At 40.5% G+C, this 15,243-nt stretch overlaps 1 protein-coding gene across 16 annotated transcripts in view; it reads right to left on the bottom strand.

Moving 5' to 3' along the window:
• The window catches only part of LOC311044398 (H-2 class II histocompatibility antigen, E-S beta chain-like), a 162,246-nt gene that overhangs the window by 122,514 nt on the left and 24,489 nt on the right, over positions 1-15,243 (bottom strand). For 4 of the 16 annotated variants that reach the window (XR_014600684.1, XR_014600685.1, XR_014600694.1 and 1 more), the window contains one exon: positions 8,220-8,303. The exons of 1 other annotated variant lie outside the window; for it this stretch is intronic. Coding sequence is in view for 4 of the 15 variants with exons in the window: in XM_084055942.1 (XP_083912068.1) it covers positions 8,220-8,286 (67 nt within the window). In the remaining 11 variants the exon portion in view is untranslated. Of the gene's footprint in view, positions 1-465; positions 534-1,468; positions 1,689-3,568; positions 3,842-6,967; positions 7,226-8,219; positions 8,304-8,749; positions 8,795-9,840; positions 9,924-10,464; positions 10,513-15,243 lie in introns of those variants that run through there. 11 more of the 16 variants (XM_084055945.1, XM_084055944.1, XR_014600688.1 and 8 more) reach the window with 9 other exon arrangements.

The following is a 15,243-nucleotide window of genomic DNA, read 5'->3' on the forward strand; positions in this document are numbered from 1 at the left end:
AATGGGTTAAGTAAGTAAGCCTTGCCGAGCCATGTGACCCATAGGGGGAGGAGCCTATCTCCTGTTTCTGTAGCGTGAGGCGACTTGATGTGACTCTAGTCACAGAGACTTACCCCCCCCCCAACCCAACCCTTGATGTGACTCTAGTCACAGAGACTTACCCCCCCAACCCAACCCTTGATGTGACTCTAGTCACAGAGACTTACCCCCCCCCCCAACCCAACCCTTGATGTGACTCTAGTCACAGAGACTTACCCCCCCCCAACCCAACCCTTGATGTGACTCTAGTCACAGAGACTTACCCCCCCCCCCCCAACCCAACCCTTGATGTGACTCTAGTCACAGAGACTTACCCCCCCCCAACCCAACCCTTGATGTGACTCTAGTCACAGAGACTTACCCCCCCCCCCCAACCCAACCCTTGATGTGACTCTAGTCACAGACACTTAACTAACAGTAACTGACCCCAGTCCATCTTGATAGGCGCGGTCAGGCTGGGATGTTCCACCATGCATGTGATCTTCTCTCCTGATCTGTAACACACACACACACACACACACACACACACACACACACACACACACACACACACACACACACACACACACACACACACACACACACACACACACACACACACACGTTTTTCTGCTGATGATCCTCTTCAAAAAGCACAGCATGTTTTCTATCTGATGAGGATGATCAGTACATACGCACAGGTTCCCCCTCTGCACTACAGTGCGGGGGGGGGGGGGGGGGGGGGGGGACCACGGTGCAGAGGGGGCAACACGCTGAAACGCACCGCGATTCAACACATTGATCCATGATCTTTGTTATCATTTATTTTTTTGGAAAAAAAAAAGGTTTGACTATGTTTGTGTAGGAGTGTGAATGCCCCGCTGGGCTCTCCTCCGCTCTAGTGTTTATTGTGTATTCCACTATTCCCTCCCCATTGCAGAAAAAATAGGAAGGTAGAAGAAACTTAGTAACGAGATATGCACGTTATAGTGTATTCCTGTGTGTGTATTCATGTATAACACACTCACTCGCGGGTCTCTGTGTGCGTTCGTCATGCTTGCACGACGACGAGCTTGCTGCGTAGTTGTGTCTGAAGTAGACTGGTGATAAACACGGGACTCGGGAGGAATCGTGTGTGTGTGTGTGTGTGTGTGTGTGTGTGTGTGTGTGTGTGTGTGTGTGTGTGTGTGTGTGTGTGTGTGTGTGTGTGTGTGTGTGTGTGTGTGTGTGAGTGAGTGAGTGAGTGAGTGAGTGAGTGAGTGAGTGAGTGAGTGAGTGAGTGAGTGAGTGAGTGAGTGAGTGAGTGAGTGTGTGTGTGTGTGTGTGAGACTTAATAATAGCCTACTAATTCATGGGCAATTTTCAGCAAATGAAGAACACTTGTTTTAATTTTTAAATAATATATCTATAGGTGTGTATTTCTATGTATAGGTGTCTGTTAGGTGTGTACCTGGGTGTGTACTCCAGGTAGGAGTGGTACTGGTAGTACCAGTCTCCATCAGACAGCTCGGCGGTAGAGGAGAGACCAGAGGTCAAAGGTTCTTGACCTATCCACCAGGTCACCAGGATCACTTGAGGATAGAAGTCGTAGCTGCTGCACCTCAGCATGTGAGTGTGTTCACCACGACGAGGGGGAGTCTCTGACTTCAGTCTCACTTTGGGCTCCACTCCTAAAAAAGATGATTATTATTATTATTATATTTATTATTATATACTAGTCATAGGAACATGTCATTATAATTAACAATTGTATATCATCCAAATGCGATCCAAATGATCCAGAAAGCCACAACATGCTTGGTCTTCAAACAGACAAAATGTTCCTGGCTCTCCCCCGTTCTCCTCTCCCTCCTCTGGCTCCTAGTTTCTGCCCTCACAGAGGTATGACACCCCCATATCTTCAAGACTCTTCTCCCTTCTCTAAAACACCCTGGACAACGCTCCACACGTCCTAGACTCTTCTCCCTTCTCTAAAACACCCTGGACAACGCTCCACACGTCCTAGACTCTTCTCCCTTCTCTAAAACACCCTGGACAACGCTCCACACGTCCTAGACTCTTCTCCCTTCTCTAAAACACCCTGGACAACGCTCCACACATCTTAAACTCTTCTCCCTTCTGGCTCCCAAACGGTGGAACAAACTCCCCATTGCAGTTAGAGCTGCAGACTCACTCCCAATCTACCACCATAATCTGAAGACTGTAGCACTAGACCTAGCCTTGATGACCTTGCAGGCATATGCAAATGTTAAAATGTAATTTAGATATCATGTTATGTAGACAGATGCCAGGTTCATTGTAGACCTGGCATCCTATAGTTTGGATAGTTTCATGTTCATATTATTTATTTGTATGATATTATACTGTTTAGACTGATGATAGGTTCATGGTTTACCTATGATCCTAGATTACTATTTCTATGCATTTGATGTATTACCTTGTGTTTTCCTTACTTACTGTGAATCACTGTGGATTAAGAGCTTCTGATAAATGGCTACATTGTAATTGTAAGTGTCAATGTTTGGACACCAGATGGCACCAGATAATAACATTTAAATGAGTACTGTAGATGATACTATAGTCTACAGTTTTCTACAAAGTAGAATGCATTTATATAATGTAATTTAAACATATTAAATAATTCACAGTTACACAGTGCTGTACATAAACAAAAGTAAAACATTAAATATCAATTCATGAAAAAAGTTTGAATGAACTAGAGTAGAAACAAACAAAACAATACACATAATCCTGTAAAATATTACTATAAGTGATTAAAACATACAAAACAAACTAGTAAAGACAATAACTAAAATATAAAATCAGGTGGTGAAATGAAGTGTATAGAGGTGTGTTTTAGCCTGCATGGTTCTTTTTAAAGTTAATTAAAAAACATTAATCCTGGTGTCTCTGTTTTAGGCAGGTCATTATATGAGGGTGAAAACACTCAGAAATAGATCTATATGTTTAATTTATACTCTGTGTACGATGGTGACACCACATGTTGTGAGCTTGTAGATCTGCTATTTCCACTACGTGACAGCTTGTTAGGATAGAGTAGCCTATAAATCAGGCTTAAAGGAGTAGTTAACCCAAAAAATGACTTATTTTCTATCAATTACACCCCATGAAGCATTGAATTCATGGAGATTTTTTAGTTTTTGTCTCATTCCTGAGACAATCATTTGATGACCGGCGGTCTCTCCGGTAGGAGACTCAAAGAGTCTCCTTTGAGTCTCCTACCGGATACATTAGCATCTTTCCACCGTTAATCAAATTATTGTCTCAGGAATGAGACAAAAACAAAAAAATCTCCATGAATTTAAGGCTTCATGGGGTGTAATTGATAGAAAATAAGTCATTTTTGGGGTGAACTACTCCTTTAAGTGTTTACGAGGATCTGAAATGTTTGTCAGCAGATTAAGTAATGTTTTATAATCATTATCAGATCAATATTAACACCATTAATCATCTCTGAATAGAATCATGTGATTCCATGTTATAGTTTATGAGGTGATGAGTGTTGAGTGCTGCTCTGAGATCAGCTCACCTCTCTTGTTCAGAACAGAGGAGTATCTGATCTCAATGTTGGGTTTGCAGATTCCCTCTGGTCGTGCTCTCGCCACACGCAGTAGTGTAGGATCTTTATTGAAGCGCTCTGCGTTCTTCACACCATACTCAGTGTATCCAACAAACTGATCTACTCTACTGTCCCACCTGAGGATCTCATCACCATCGAAATTCATTGACTGTATGAACTGTATGTCCTTCAGCTCACTGGAGTTAAACACACAGCGGGTAGCCACATAGAACACATATCCATCTGGAAATAGACAATTAAAAATGTCATTAATGTTCAGTTTTATTATCATCTGTATAATATCAACACTAGGCTAACTGCCCCCTATCGGCCAAATGGCCTGTCTGTCTGTCTGTCTGTCTGTCTGTCTGTCTGTCTGTCATGTATTTCCAGGATAACCCCCTTTTTTTATACCTCGGCTATTTGAAAATAGCAGATCTACAAGCTCATAGCGCGGCACCGAGTGCCGCGCTACCAGCTTGTAGATCTGCTATTTTCAAACATTTTAGTACTTTTACTTTTGGTACTTTAAGTACATTTTGATGATAATACTTTCGTACTGTTACTTAAGTACATTTTGAATTCCGGACTTTTACTTGTAACAGAGTACCTCTAGATTGCAGCATTGATAATTTTAGTATAACATTTGAGTACTTTTCCCACCACTGACTCTAGGCAGCAAACAAGGTAAATAGTCACATAAGTAGAGAGTAGAGAGAACAATGTAGAGCCTCAAAGAAACTATAGGATACCAGATCAATCATTATAACAATCAGCTGAGTTATATTAAACAAATAAAGGTCATTATTTATACTGTAATTAAAGCCTGCATAGCAAACCTAAACAAAAACACTAAACTGTTGCTTTTGAATTTAAATTGCAATATTTTATATAACCCCCAAATGTATCAAATAAACCATCATTCATTCAAATAATTGAATGAGTGCATTGACTTCTGGGGGGTCCCCTGATAACTTTTTGTTGGGGGTCCCCAGATGATTAGCTTAATAGGTAATATTGTTTTCTCACTCAACAGTAAACAAACCAACATACAGTATAAGTGGATACAGGGTATCTGCACATTTATAAAGTGACAATTTAATGACTTTTAAGACCTTTTTAATAGCAAATTTGGCTAATTGTCAAATACATGAGAAAGAGGGAAACATTATTGTGAAAATAACCAATCTATCTCACACAAATATGATTATTTTGTGAGGTCCCCAGTTCAAAAAGAATTATTTTGGGGGGTCCCACCAGAAGCGGACTTAACTGTAGGCAAGGTTAGGCGACCGACTGGGCCCTCAAGAGTTAGGGGGCCTCATGAAAAAAAAAATCAAATCAATTTCTGTAGGCCTACCTTTAGCTTTTTAATGGATCCCATGTTAGTAAAGCCTGATAGAAGTATCAAACTCCCAAAATTCACCAGAATACTGGAAATTACATCTATTCTGTTAAAAAAAATCTGTGGAGGGGGGCCTCATACTACCGTTCGCCTGGGGCCTCCAGATCCTTAAGTCCGCCCCTGGGTCCCACCCAGTTGAAATAAGATTATCACCCCCCAGGTGATAGGCCACACCCACAGCTTCAAACCAACCCCCCAAGGTGATAAGCTACGCCCACCCCCAGCCGACAGCAGATCTAAAAGCTCATAGCGCGGCCCCCGGTGCCGCGCTATGAGCTTTTTTTGTTTTAATCAATTAATTAAACAACCATAAAATAACATTAACAACACACTCTACCATCCTTCAGTGGTAGAAAAAGTACTCAAATGTTTTACTTAAGTATATAAAAAATTGCAATATAGAGAAATACTCTGTTACAATGAAATGTACGGAAAAGTAAAAGTACTCATTATACAAAATGTCCCATTTCAAGTTTTGAAATGTATACAAATCTTTTGAAAATAGCAGATCTTCAAGCTCACAATGCATCAAATCGTGATTAGTGACGCATTGTGAGCTTGTAGATCAGCTATTTTCAAATGGCCTATAGGGCTGAAGTGGTTACTGTATGTTTTGTAATAATAATCACAATCTACAAAGTAACGTTTTCAAATAATTGTAGTGGAGTAAAAGTACAATATTTTTCCTCTGAGATGTGGTGAAGTGGAAATAAAAGTATTGGAATTGGAAATTGGCCTCAAAATTGTACTTAAGTACAGTACTTGAGTACATGTACTTAGTTACTCACCTCTATAATTTAATTCATGAATTACAGGAACATTTTGATGGTAACTGTTGTATAATCGTATTATCTTGGATTTTTACATGATTCATATGTCTTTTAATTGAAAATCCAAATAAATAAAGTAAAGTGTATCAGATACTCAGTGGTCATTGGTCATGGGCCGTGGTAACACGCCGTCCCACCAGTCTTTTGAGCAGGAGCAGGAGCACACACTCACACACACACACACACACACACACACACACACACACACACACATACATCCATTAAAACAACCCTTAAGTTCACACCTCAACAAAGGCTGCTGACTGCCGGGTGTCACACCAGGTGAATTAACATAGGAATGAGCCTATAGATGCATATCAATTGTCCATTGTGTGACCTGTAGTGTAGGGGTTAAGCCACGTGCGCGTGACCTCTTTAAAATAGTGTCCCACCAGAGATAGATTCACCAAATTAACACTGGATACACTTCCTCTGACGCTTTTTGGATGATATACGCTTTAAAAATAATAATAATCTGCACAGTATACTATGTATATAGTGTAACACTGTAGAACACACCACTGCATCTACATAGTTGTACCATCTACACCTCACCTACAGCTCAGGCTGTACAGAGCAGATACTAATGCATAGATTTGTAATAAACTAGAAGTTCGGCTAGCGTGACGCGTCGTTCACTTTGCAGTGCCACCTTACAGGCACCTCACAGTGTGAGAGAGAGTTTTGTGCTCTCCTAAATCCACGGCAGGCTTTGAAAGTACCCACTTCAGAAAGAGGTGACGTGCATCACCTCTCCAATGACCAAAACCCACTATGGAAGCCGTCGAACTGGTGCGATCTGACGGCATCCTAGAATTTATAGGTAGGATGTGATGTCATGTGATGTCATGCTGTCGTGAGATTACGTCACACTGGCGTTGTCATCGTGATGTCAGATTACGTCACACCGTCACACTGGCGTCGCATACGGACAACCGACATGGCGCAGGATTCAAATTGTATATATAATAAAGATAAAGCACCTTGAGCACATATTCATGTTTAGTAGAAATACATATTATTTAGAAAATATTTCACCATAAATGCTTAATATTCATGTTTAAACATTTTCATTATGTTAAATATATTCAACAGTTTTAGTTAATAACTATTGTGTTCATAGTATTCATGTACCTTTCACTGGTGGTTTCTTCAAGGCAGTGCGAGTGTTGTCCAGGTTGGCTTTGCAGCGCGCCTGCTGACTCAAAGCTAGTTCATAAGTTCTTGAATCGTAGGACATATGATCTACAAACGGAGGCTGAGGCTCCACCACCTTCCCTTTGTTGAAGTCTGCGTACACCATCACTTCACCATCCAGTGCCATCATGAACTCTTTATATGAGTCTTTAACTGTGTCTGAACAGCCAAGGACTTGAATGTCCTCATGGAACACTGGAAATAAAACAAAGATGACATTAAATTCAACAACAAACTTCTTCACAGTGACAATAACACATAATCATCATGTTAAACAATCATGTTTGCAGTGGTGGAAAAAATACTCAAATGTTTGACTTAAGCAAAAGTATCAATGCTGCAATTTAGAAGTACTCTGTTACAAGTCCGGAATTAAAAATTTACTTGAGCAAAAGTACAAAAGTATTGCTATGAAAAAATATTTAAAGAACCAAAAGTAAAAGTACTAAAATGTTTAAAAATTACAGATCTACAAGCTCACAACGCGTCGCGATGCGACACGTTGTGAGCCTAAAATAGGGCTAAAGTGGTTAATGTATTTTTTACAATGTTATAATTCATATCTGCAAAGTAACTTGTGACTAAAGTTATCAAATAATTGTAGTGGAGTAAAAGTACAATATTTGCCCGTGAGATGTAGTGTAGTAGAAGTAAAAGTACTGGAAATTGGAAATACTCCAGTAAAGATACAGTATCGTATAAGTACCTCAAAATTGTACTTGAGTAAATGTAATTAGTTACTTTACACCACTGCATGTTTGGATCTTATATGAAGTGAAAGGTTGGATATTAAAAGTAACTTCCTGTCAAATGTTTTATTCACTGAAACAGATTTTTTGTTTTGCATTTTATTATGAAAGTAATTCATACAGAATGATTTATTTCATGATGTCACAACAACAGTTCCTAACATCTGTTTTAATGTTTATGTATTTGGACCAACATTCAAGATCCAAGGAGTTTGTGTGTGTGTGTGTGTGTGTGTGTGTGTGTGTGTGTGTGTGTGTGTGTGTGTGTGTGTGTGTGTGTGTGTGTGTGTGTGTGTGTGTGTGTGTGTGTGTGTGTGTGTGTGTGTGTGTGTGTGTGTGTGTGTGTGTGTGTGTGTGTGCATTGTTCATATTTGTTTTTATATAATAACAGTAGATATAAATGTATATATTATATAATAACATAAATATAATGTACTTACTTCCTGGGATCGCTTTGACATGAAGTACAGAGGAGAGGATGAGGAGGGTGGCTGTAATCTTCATCATCACTGATCAAAACTGAACTGAATTTAATAGATGAGAATAAACAGATCAGAATAAACAGATATTTACTGAAAGAGAAGTTCTGGAGTCTGAAAGAGAATGAAGGAGGACACGTTCTTTAGTTCAGAAGAATCAGCCAATTAAAATAAAGATATGATGTTACATCATCTGTTTCCAAGAAGAGGACAGTCTGGATTATTGCACATATCATGAACAGTATAGCTGCTGCTGATGCACCTTATGTCTCCTCATGTATATACTGTACCTTATGCACCTTATGTCTCCTCATGTAGGCTACATACTGTACCTTATGCACCTTATGTCTAACCTCATGTACATACAGTATACACATATCTTCGTTTAATTCATATTTTATTCTCTCCTTGCCCCTCCCCCGTCTTCTTTTCTTTCTCTTTCTGAAAAATAACTAAAGCGATGGAGCTGCACTAAAAATAATTTCACCCACTTCTTTACACCTTTAACCTGTGATGTGACAATAAAGACGATTCTGATATAAATATCTGGTCACTTCAGAAGAGAAAACCCAAATAAAATGCTGGAGCACTCCACTGGTCTACTCTGCACATATGTATTATTATGCAGGGTGACAAGGGGGTGTGGCCTCTGAAGACCATATTCACACGGCGGCCATTTTGCTATTAAGTTAATGAAATGCCACCCCGTTTCTTCATTGCAAAAAGCAAAAATGGCCACCATGTTGATATGGTCTTTTATTTTCAATTCCATAGTTTAAAATAATACCAGTCAGAGTTCCATAGCTTTTGTCTCCCCCCTCCCCCCCAACAAAATATTGCCCCCCGTACTGACAGAGGCTAAAATCGCTCCGTGTGTGTGTGTGTGTGTGTGTGTGTGTGTGTGTGTGTGTGTGTGTGTGTGTGTGTGTGTGTGTGTGTGTGTGTGTGTGTGTGTGTGCGTGTGTGCGTGTGTGCGTGCGTGCGTGCGTGCGTGCGTGCGTGCGTGTTCAGCGTCACTGGTAAAATGCTGATCATGTTCAATAAGCATCAATCCAAGCCTCATTACATCTCACTGCTGAAACCATCAAATGTCTTTAAAAACACACTGGTCAAGTGATCAAAGTGTGTGTGTGTGTGTGTGTGTGTGTGTGTGTGTGTTTGTGTGTCATTTGTTTGTATTGTGCATCGTTCATATGTGGTTTATAAGGGGTGGGACGATATATCGATATCGTGATATATCGTGATACTTTCTCCCGCGATAAATAATCGATATACTACCGGGGAAAAAAATCGATATTAAAAAAAGAAAAAAGACACTGTATTTGTGTAATGATGATTTTGAACTGTTTGGTGCTATTTTATGTGTTTATGAAATGAATACAAGGACTATCGTGATATAACGTTGGTGAAATTTCATGTAATATATCGTGATAACGCAATATATCGAATATCGTGATATTATTGTTATCGAGGGCCTAATATCGCCACAAATATTGTATTGTGAGATACCCATGGTCCCCCCCTATTTATAACAGTATATACATGTATATATTATACAATAACATAAATATAATGTACTTACTTCGTGGGATCACTTTGACATGAAGTACAGAGAGAGGATGAGGAGGGTGGCTGTAATCTTTATCATCACTGATCAAAACTGAACTGAATTTAACAGATCAGAAGAAACAGATGAGAATAAACAGATCAGAAGAAACAGATGAGAATAAACAGATCAGAAGAAACAGATGAGAATAAACAGATCAGAATAAACAGATCAGAAGAAACAGATGAGAATAAACAAATCAGAAGAAACAGATGAGAATAAACAAATCAGAATAAACAGATGTTTACTGAAAGAGAAGTTCTGGAGTCTGAAAGAGAATGAAGGAGGTCTCGTTCTTTAGTTCAGAAGAATCAGCCAATCAGATTAAAGATATGATGTTACATCATCTGTTTCTGGAAAGAGGACAGTCTGGATTATTGCACATATCATGAACAGTATAGCTGCTGCTGATGCACCTTATGTCTCCTTGTGTACATACTGTACCTTATGCACCTTATGTCTAACTTCATGTACATACTGTATGTAAATATCTTTGTTTAATTCATATTTTATTCTCTCCTTGCCCCTCCCCCGTCTTCTTTTCTTTCTCTTTCTGAAAATAACAAACGATGGAGCTGTACAAAAAAATATTTCACCCACTTCTTTACACCTTTAACCTGTGATGTGACAATAAAGATGATTCTGATTCTGTTGAAGAGAAACACTATAATGTATAAGCTAAGGTGTTCTACATTCTCACACAAAGGAGTCACATTTGACCTCCTAACTCAACCACATCTTCTTGGTCAAAGGTGACATGTTGGAGCATCAGAGTGGTTAAAGGTAGCCTGGGATCAAATACCATTTTCAGGTTTCTGGTCCGGTCTGGAGTGGAAATAACTTTACGTCATCAGGCGGCCGGAACCCACGACCGGAACCTTCAGCGCCGTGCGCCTCCAAAATGATTCCCCTAGTTTAAAACTTGTTTAGTTTGGTATAATCGTTTTGTTTCTTTTGGTTTAATAATGGTTTGGTATGTTCATCTTTTATTCTAACTCGTAGCGCGACTAGTGAGACTAAACAAACTGATTCACATTATGTGGGGAACAAAAACAATGGGACGCAATGCGTCCTTTATTCTAAACCGGATCACAGGGCTCAGTTTTAGAATGAATGCCAGGCTTTCCTACAACCTGCTCATCAGAAGCAGTTAGGGGTTCTGTGTGTGTGTGTGTGTGTGTGTGTGTGTGTGTGTGTGTGTGTGTGTGTGTGTGTGTGTGTGTGTGTGTGTGTGTGTGTGTGTGTGTGTGTGTGTGTGTGTGTGTGTGTGTGTGTGTGTGTGTGTGGGTTGAACTCACCACTGAAGTGTCTGACTGGAAAACTTGAATTTCACTTCCTGATTCACCCAGCAGCCAATCAGAATTATTATTTTATTAAACATCATCATTTACTAGAGACATGTTGATGTCACCAACCTACTGTACATAATTATGTATTTATTTATTGTTTGTTTTATTTGACTCTTGTTGGTAATGTCAATGTGTTGCTCATGTCAATAAGGACACTTTGAATCTGATGTCATTTAAAAGTTGAAACAGACGGACAGACAGACAGACAGACAGACACACACACATTTTAACTATTTATTTATGTCCACACAAGTGAAACTCCCAGGGTGGTGTAGTCTGGTATTCTGTTTCCGGGCCTAAGTGTCCTGGCTACATTTGCTAATGTCTGTTTATTACGGGGCCAGGCTTCCAGCATGGACCCGTATTGTTATTCGCATTATTCCATTTCTTCTTCTTCTTCTTCTTCTGCCGTTTTTGCCAGTTCTGGCTGAACCGTGCATACGCTTTTTATGAAACTCGGCCATATGATAGATGGTCATGAAAAACGATCAAAAAATAAATCTCACAATCTTTCGTCAAAAGGTGGCGCTATAGCACTCAGTTGAAAATGCCAACTTTGAACAGGTACAACTCATGCCCTGTTTTACCTACAGCCATAAAACTTCAATACACACATGCGTCTCCTCATGATGAACAACTTTCAAACTCTGACTCTTGACCTCTGACCCTTAGATCTCCCACCATTTCGAATTATATGAAAAACAGTTAAAACCTATCTCCTCCTGGGATTTTTGAGTAATCTGCACGAAACTTTTTACACATGAACTTTGGACCTATACCAAAAAACGTTTGCAAAATATCTTCCATAAGTGAAAAAATGAAGCTTTAATGAGCCAATGAATATTGCAGTTTTATGACAATTATTCATCTGCCCCTAACACATACATGCAGACTTACCATTCTTTGAAACTTTGCAGAAATGTAAAGGGCCATTCCAAATATCACTGAAACCAATCTTACTCCAATTGGTCAAACGGGGGCGCTATAGCAATTTTTTGAAAATTGAAACTTTAAACAGGCAAAAGTCATGCCTCGTTTGGCCGACAGCCATTAGACCTGCTTACACATGTGCCTTGACTAATGAGGAACACATCTATCACGTTAACCAGTAAGCACCGCCATTATATTGTCCGCAATCTTGAGCAGTTTGAAAAACACTTAAACCCAGGATTTTTCAGCTATTTGCGTGAAACTGTATCATCTGTGTGATCTCCTTTCACAGGTTCTTGTCTGTTGGTGGCTTCTCGCTTAAATGTGTGCCCCACAACCTGAAGGTCACCAGTTCAAGCCTCACTTGGTGCAGACTTCATCTAAGTTGCATTTCACACAACATGACTATCAATGAATACATCTGCAATTGTTAAAGGTAACATGAAATACTTAATTGAGTGTTTTTTACATACTTCATTGTGAAAATAGCTGATCTACAATCTCACAACTTTTCAGATAGCAATGAGAGTATGTTTTTTCAATGTATAACATACTTCATTGTGAAAATAGCCGATGTACAATCTGACAACTTTTAATGGTTTGTGAGCTTGTAGATCGGCTACTTTCACTAGTTTTGGTTCTGAGGAGATGTACAATTTCTTCATTGGTAAATGGTTTGTGAACGAGTGATCTTTGTGTTAGTGAAACAGGGGCTTGGGTCATGACAGAAGGCAAGAGTTTGTGATCCTCAACAGACAATATCAGCCTAGACAAAGCTATAGCACTATAGGTAGTGTTGCAGCTACCTAAGAGTACCTCACGATCGCAAGGTTTCCGGTTCAAGCCTCACTTGATGCAGACTCATTTAAGTTGAATTGCAAAAAACATGACTCAATCTATTCCGTTTCCATGGCTCTCTCTCTCTCTTCAATCTATTCCGTTTCTATCTTCAATCTATTCCGTTTCCATGTCTCTCTCTCTGTCTCTTCAATCTATTCCGTTTCTATCTTCAATCTATTCCGTTTCCATGTCTCTCTCTCTCTCTCTCTCTCTCTCTCTCTCTCTCTCTCTCTCTCTCTCTCTCTCTCTCTCTCTCTCTCTCTCTCTCTCTCTCTCTCTCTCTCTCTCTCTCTCTCTCTCTCTGAGGGTCGGCCATAGCTGAGTGGTTAGGGAGCCAGAGGCTCTGGTTGACCCAGGTACGATTCCAGGCCAGGTCAGCAAATGTGTCGATGAAATGAAATTTGTCCCTGAGCAAGACTCTTAACCCCTAATTGCTCACAGGCCCTCATTGGAAACAAGACCGCAAGGACTTTCACGAACTGACCTGTTAAAGGAATTATCATTTCTCTTTCTCTCTCATGGCCCCGTATTATCGCTGCTTGCAGCTATATTTCCGTTTCTTCTTCTGCCACTTTTGGCAGTTCTGGCTGAACCGTGCAGTCGCTTTTTATGAAACTCGGCCATATGATAGATGGTCATGAAAAACGATCAAGAAATAATTCTCACAATCTTTCGTCAAAAGGTGGCGCTATAGCACTCAATTGAAAAATGCCAACTTTGAACAGGTACAACTCATGCCCTGTTTCACCTACAGCCATGAAACTTCGATGCACACATGCGTCTCCTCATGCTGAACAACTTTCACACTCTGACTTTTGACCTCTGACCTTTAGATCTCCCACCATTTTGAATTATATGAAAAACAGTTAAAACCTATCTCCTCCTGGGATTTTTGAGCAATCTGCACGAAACTTTTTACACATGAACTTTGGACCTATGCCAAAAAACGTTTGCAAAATATTTTCCATAAGTGAAAAAATGAAGCTTTAATGAGCCAATGAATATTGCAGTTTTATGACAATTATTCATCTGCCCCTAACACATACATGCAGACTTACCATTCTTTGAAACTTTGCAGAAATGTAAAGGGCCATTCCAAATATCACTGAAACCAATCTTACTCCAATTGGTCAAACGGGGGCGCTATAGCAATTTTTCGAAAATTGAAACTTTAAACAGGCAAAAGTCATGCCTCGTTTGGCCGACAGCCATTAGACCTGCTTACACATGTGCCTTGACTAATGAGGAACACATCTATCACGTTGACCAGTAAGCACCGCCCTTAGATTGTCCGCAATCTTGAGCAGTTTGAAAAACACTTAAACCCAGGATTTTTCAGCTATTTGCGTGAAACTGTATCATCTGTGTGATCTCCTTTCACAGGTTCTTGTCTGTTGGTGGCTTCTCGCTTAAATGTGTGCCCCACAACCTGAAGGTCACCAGTTCAAGCCTGTGTGTGTGTGTGTGTGTGTGTGTGTGTGTGTGTGTGTGTGTGGTTGAAGCTTCTCACTGGAAATTCCCCAAACGTTAATTTCGCTTCCTGATTCACTCAGCAGCCAATCAGTGGCCCATAGGGGGAGGAGCCTATCTCCTGATTCTGTAGCGTGAGGCTACTTGATGTGACTCTAGTCACAGAGACTTACCCCCCCCCAACCCTTGATGTGACTCTAGTCACAGAGACTTACCCCCCCAACCAAACCCTTGATGTGACTCTAGTCACAGAGACTTACCCCCCCAACCCAACCCTTGATGTGACTCTAGTCACAGAGACTTACCCCCCCCCAACCCAACCCTTGATGTGACTCTAGTCACAGAGACTTACCCCCCCCAACCCAACCCTTGATGTGACTCTAGTCACAGAGACTTACCCCCCCCAACCCAACCCTTGATGTGACTCTAGTCACAGAGACTTACCCCCCCAACCCAACCCTTGATGTGACTCTAGTCACAGAGACTTACCCCCCCCAACCCAACCCTTGATGTGACTCTAGTCACAGAGACTTACCCCCCCCCAACCCAACCCTTGATGTGACTCTAGTCACAGAGACTTACCCCCCCCCAACCCAACCCTTGATATGACTCTAGTCACAGAGACTTACCCCCCCAACCCAACCCTTGATGTGACTCTAGTCACAGAGACTTACCCCCCCCAACCCAACCCTTGATGTGACTCTAGTCACAGAGACTTACCCCCCCCAACCCAACCCTTGATGTGACTCTAGTCACAGAGACTTACCCCCCCAACCCAACCCTTGATGTG

Source organism: Gymnoscopelus microlampas, assembly GCF_963454915.1.
Source record: "Gymnoscopelus microlampas genome assembly, chromosome: 4".
NCBI classification, from domain to species: domain Eukaryota; kingdom Metazoa; phylum Chordata; class Actinopteri; order Myctophiformes; family Myctophidae; genus Gymnoscopelus; species Gymnoscopelus microlampas.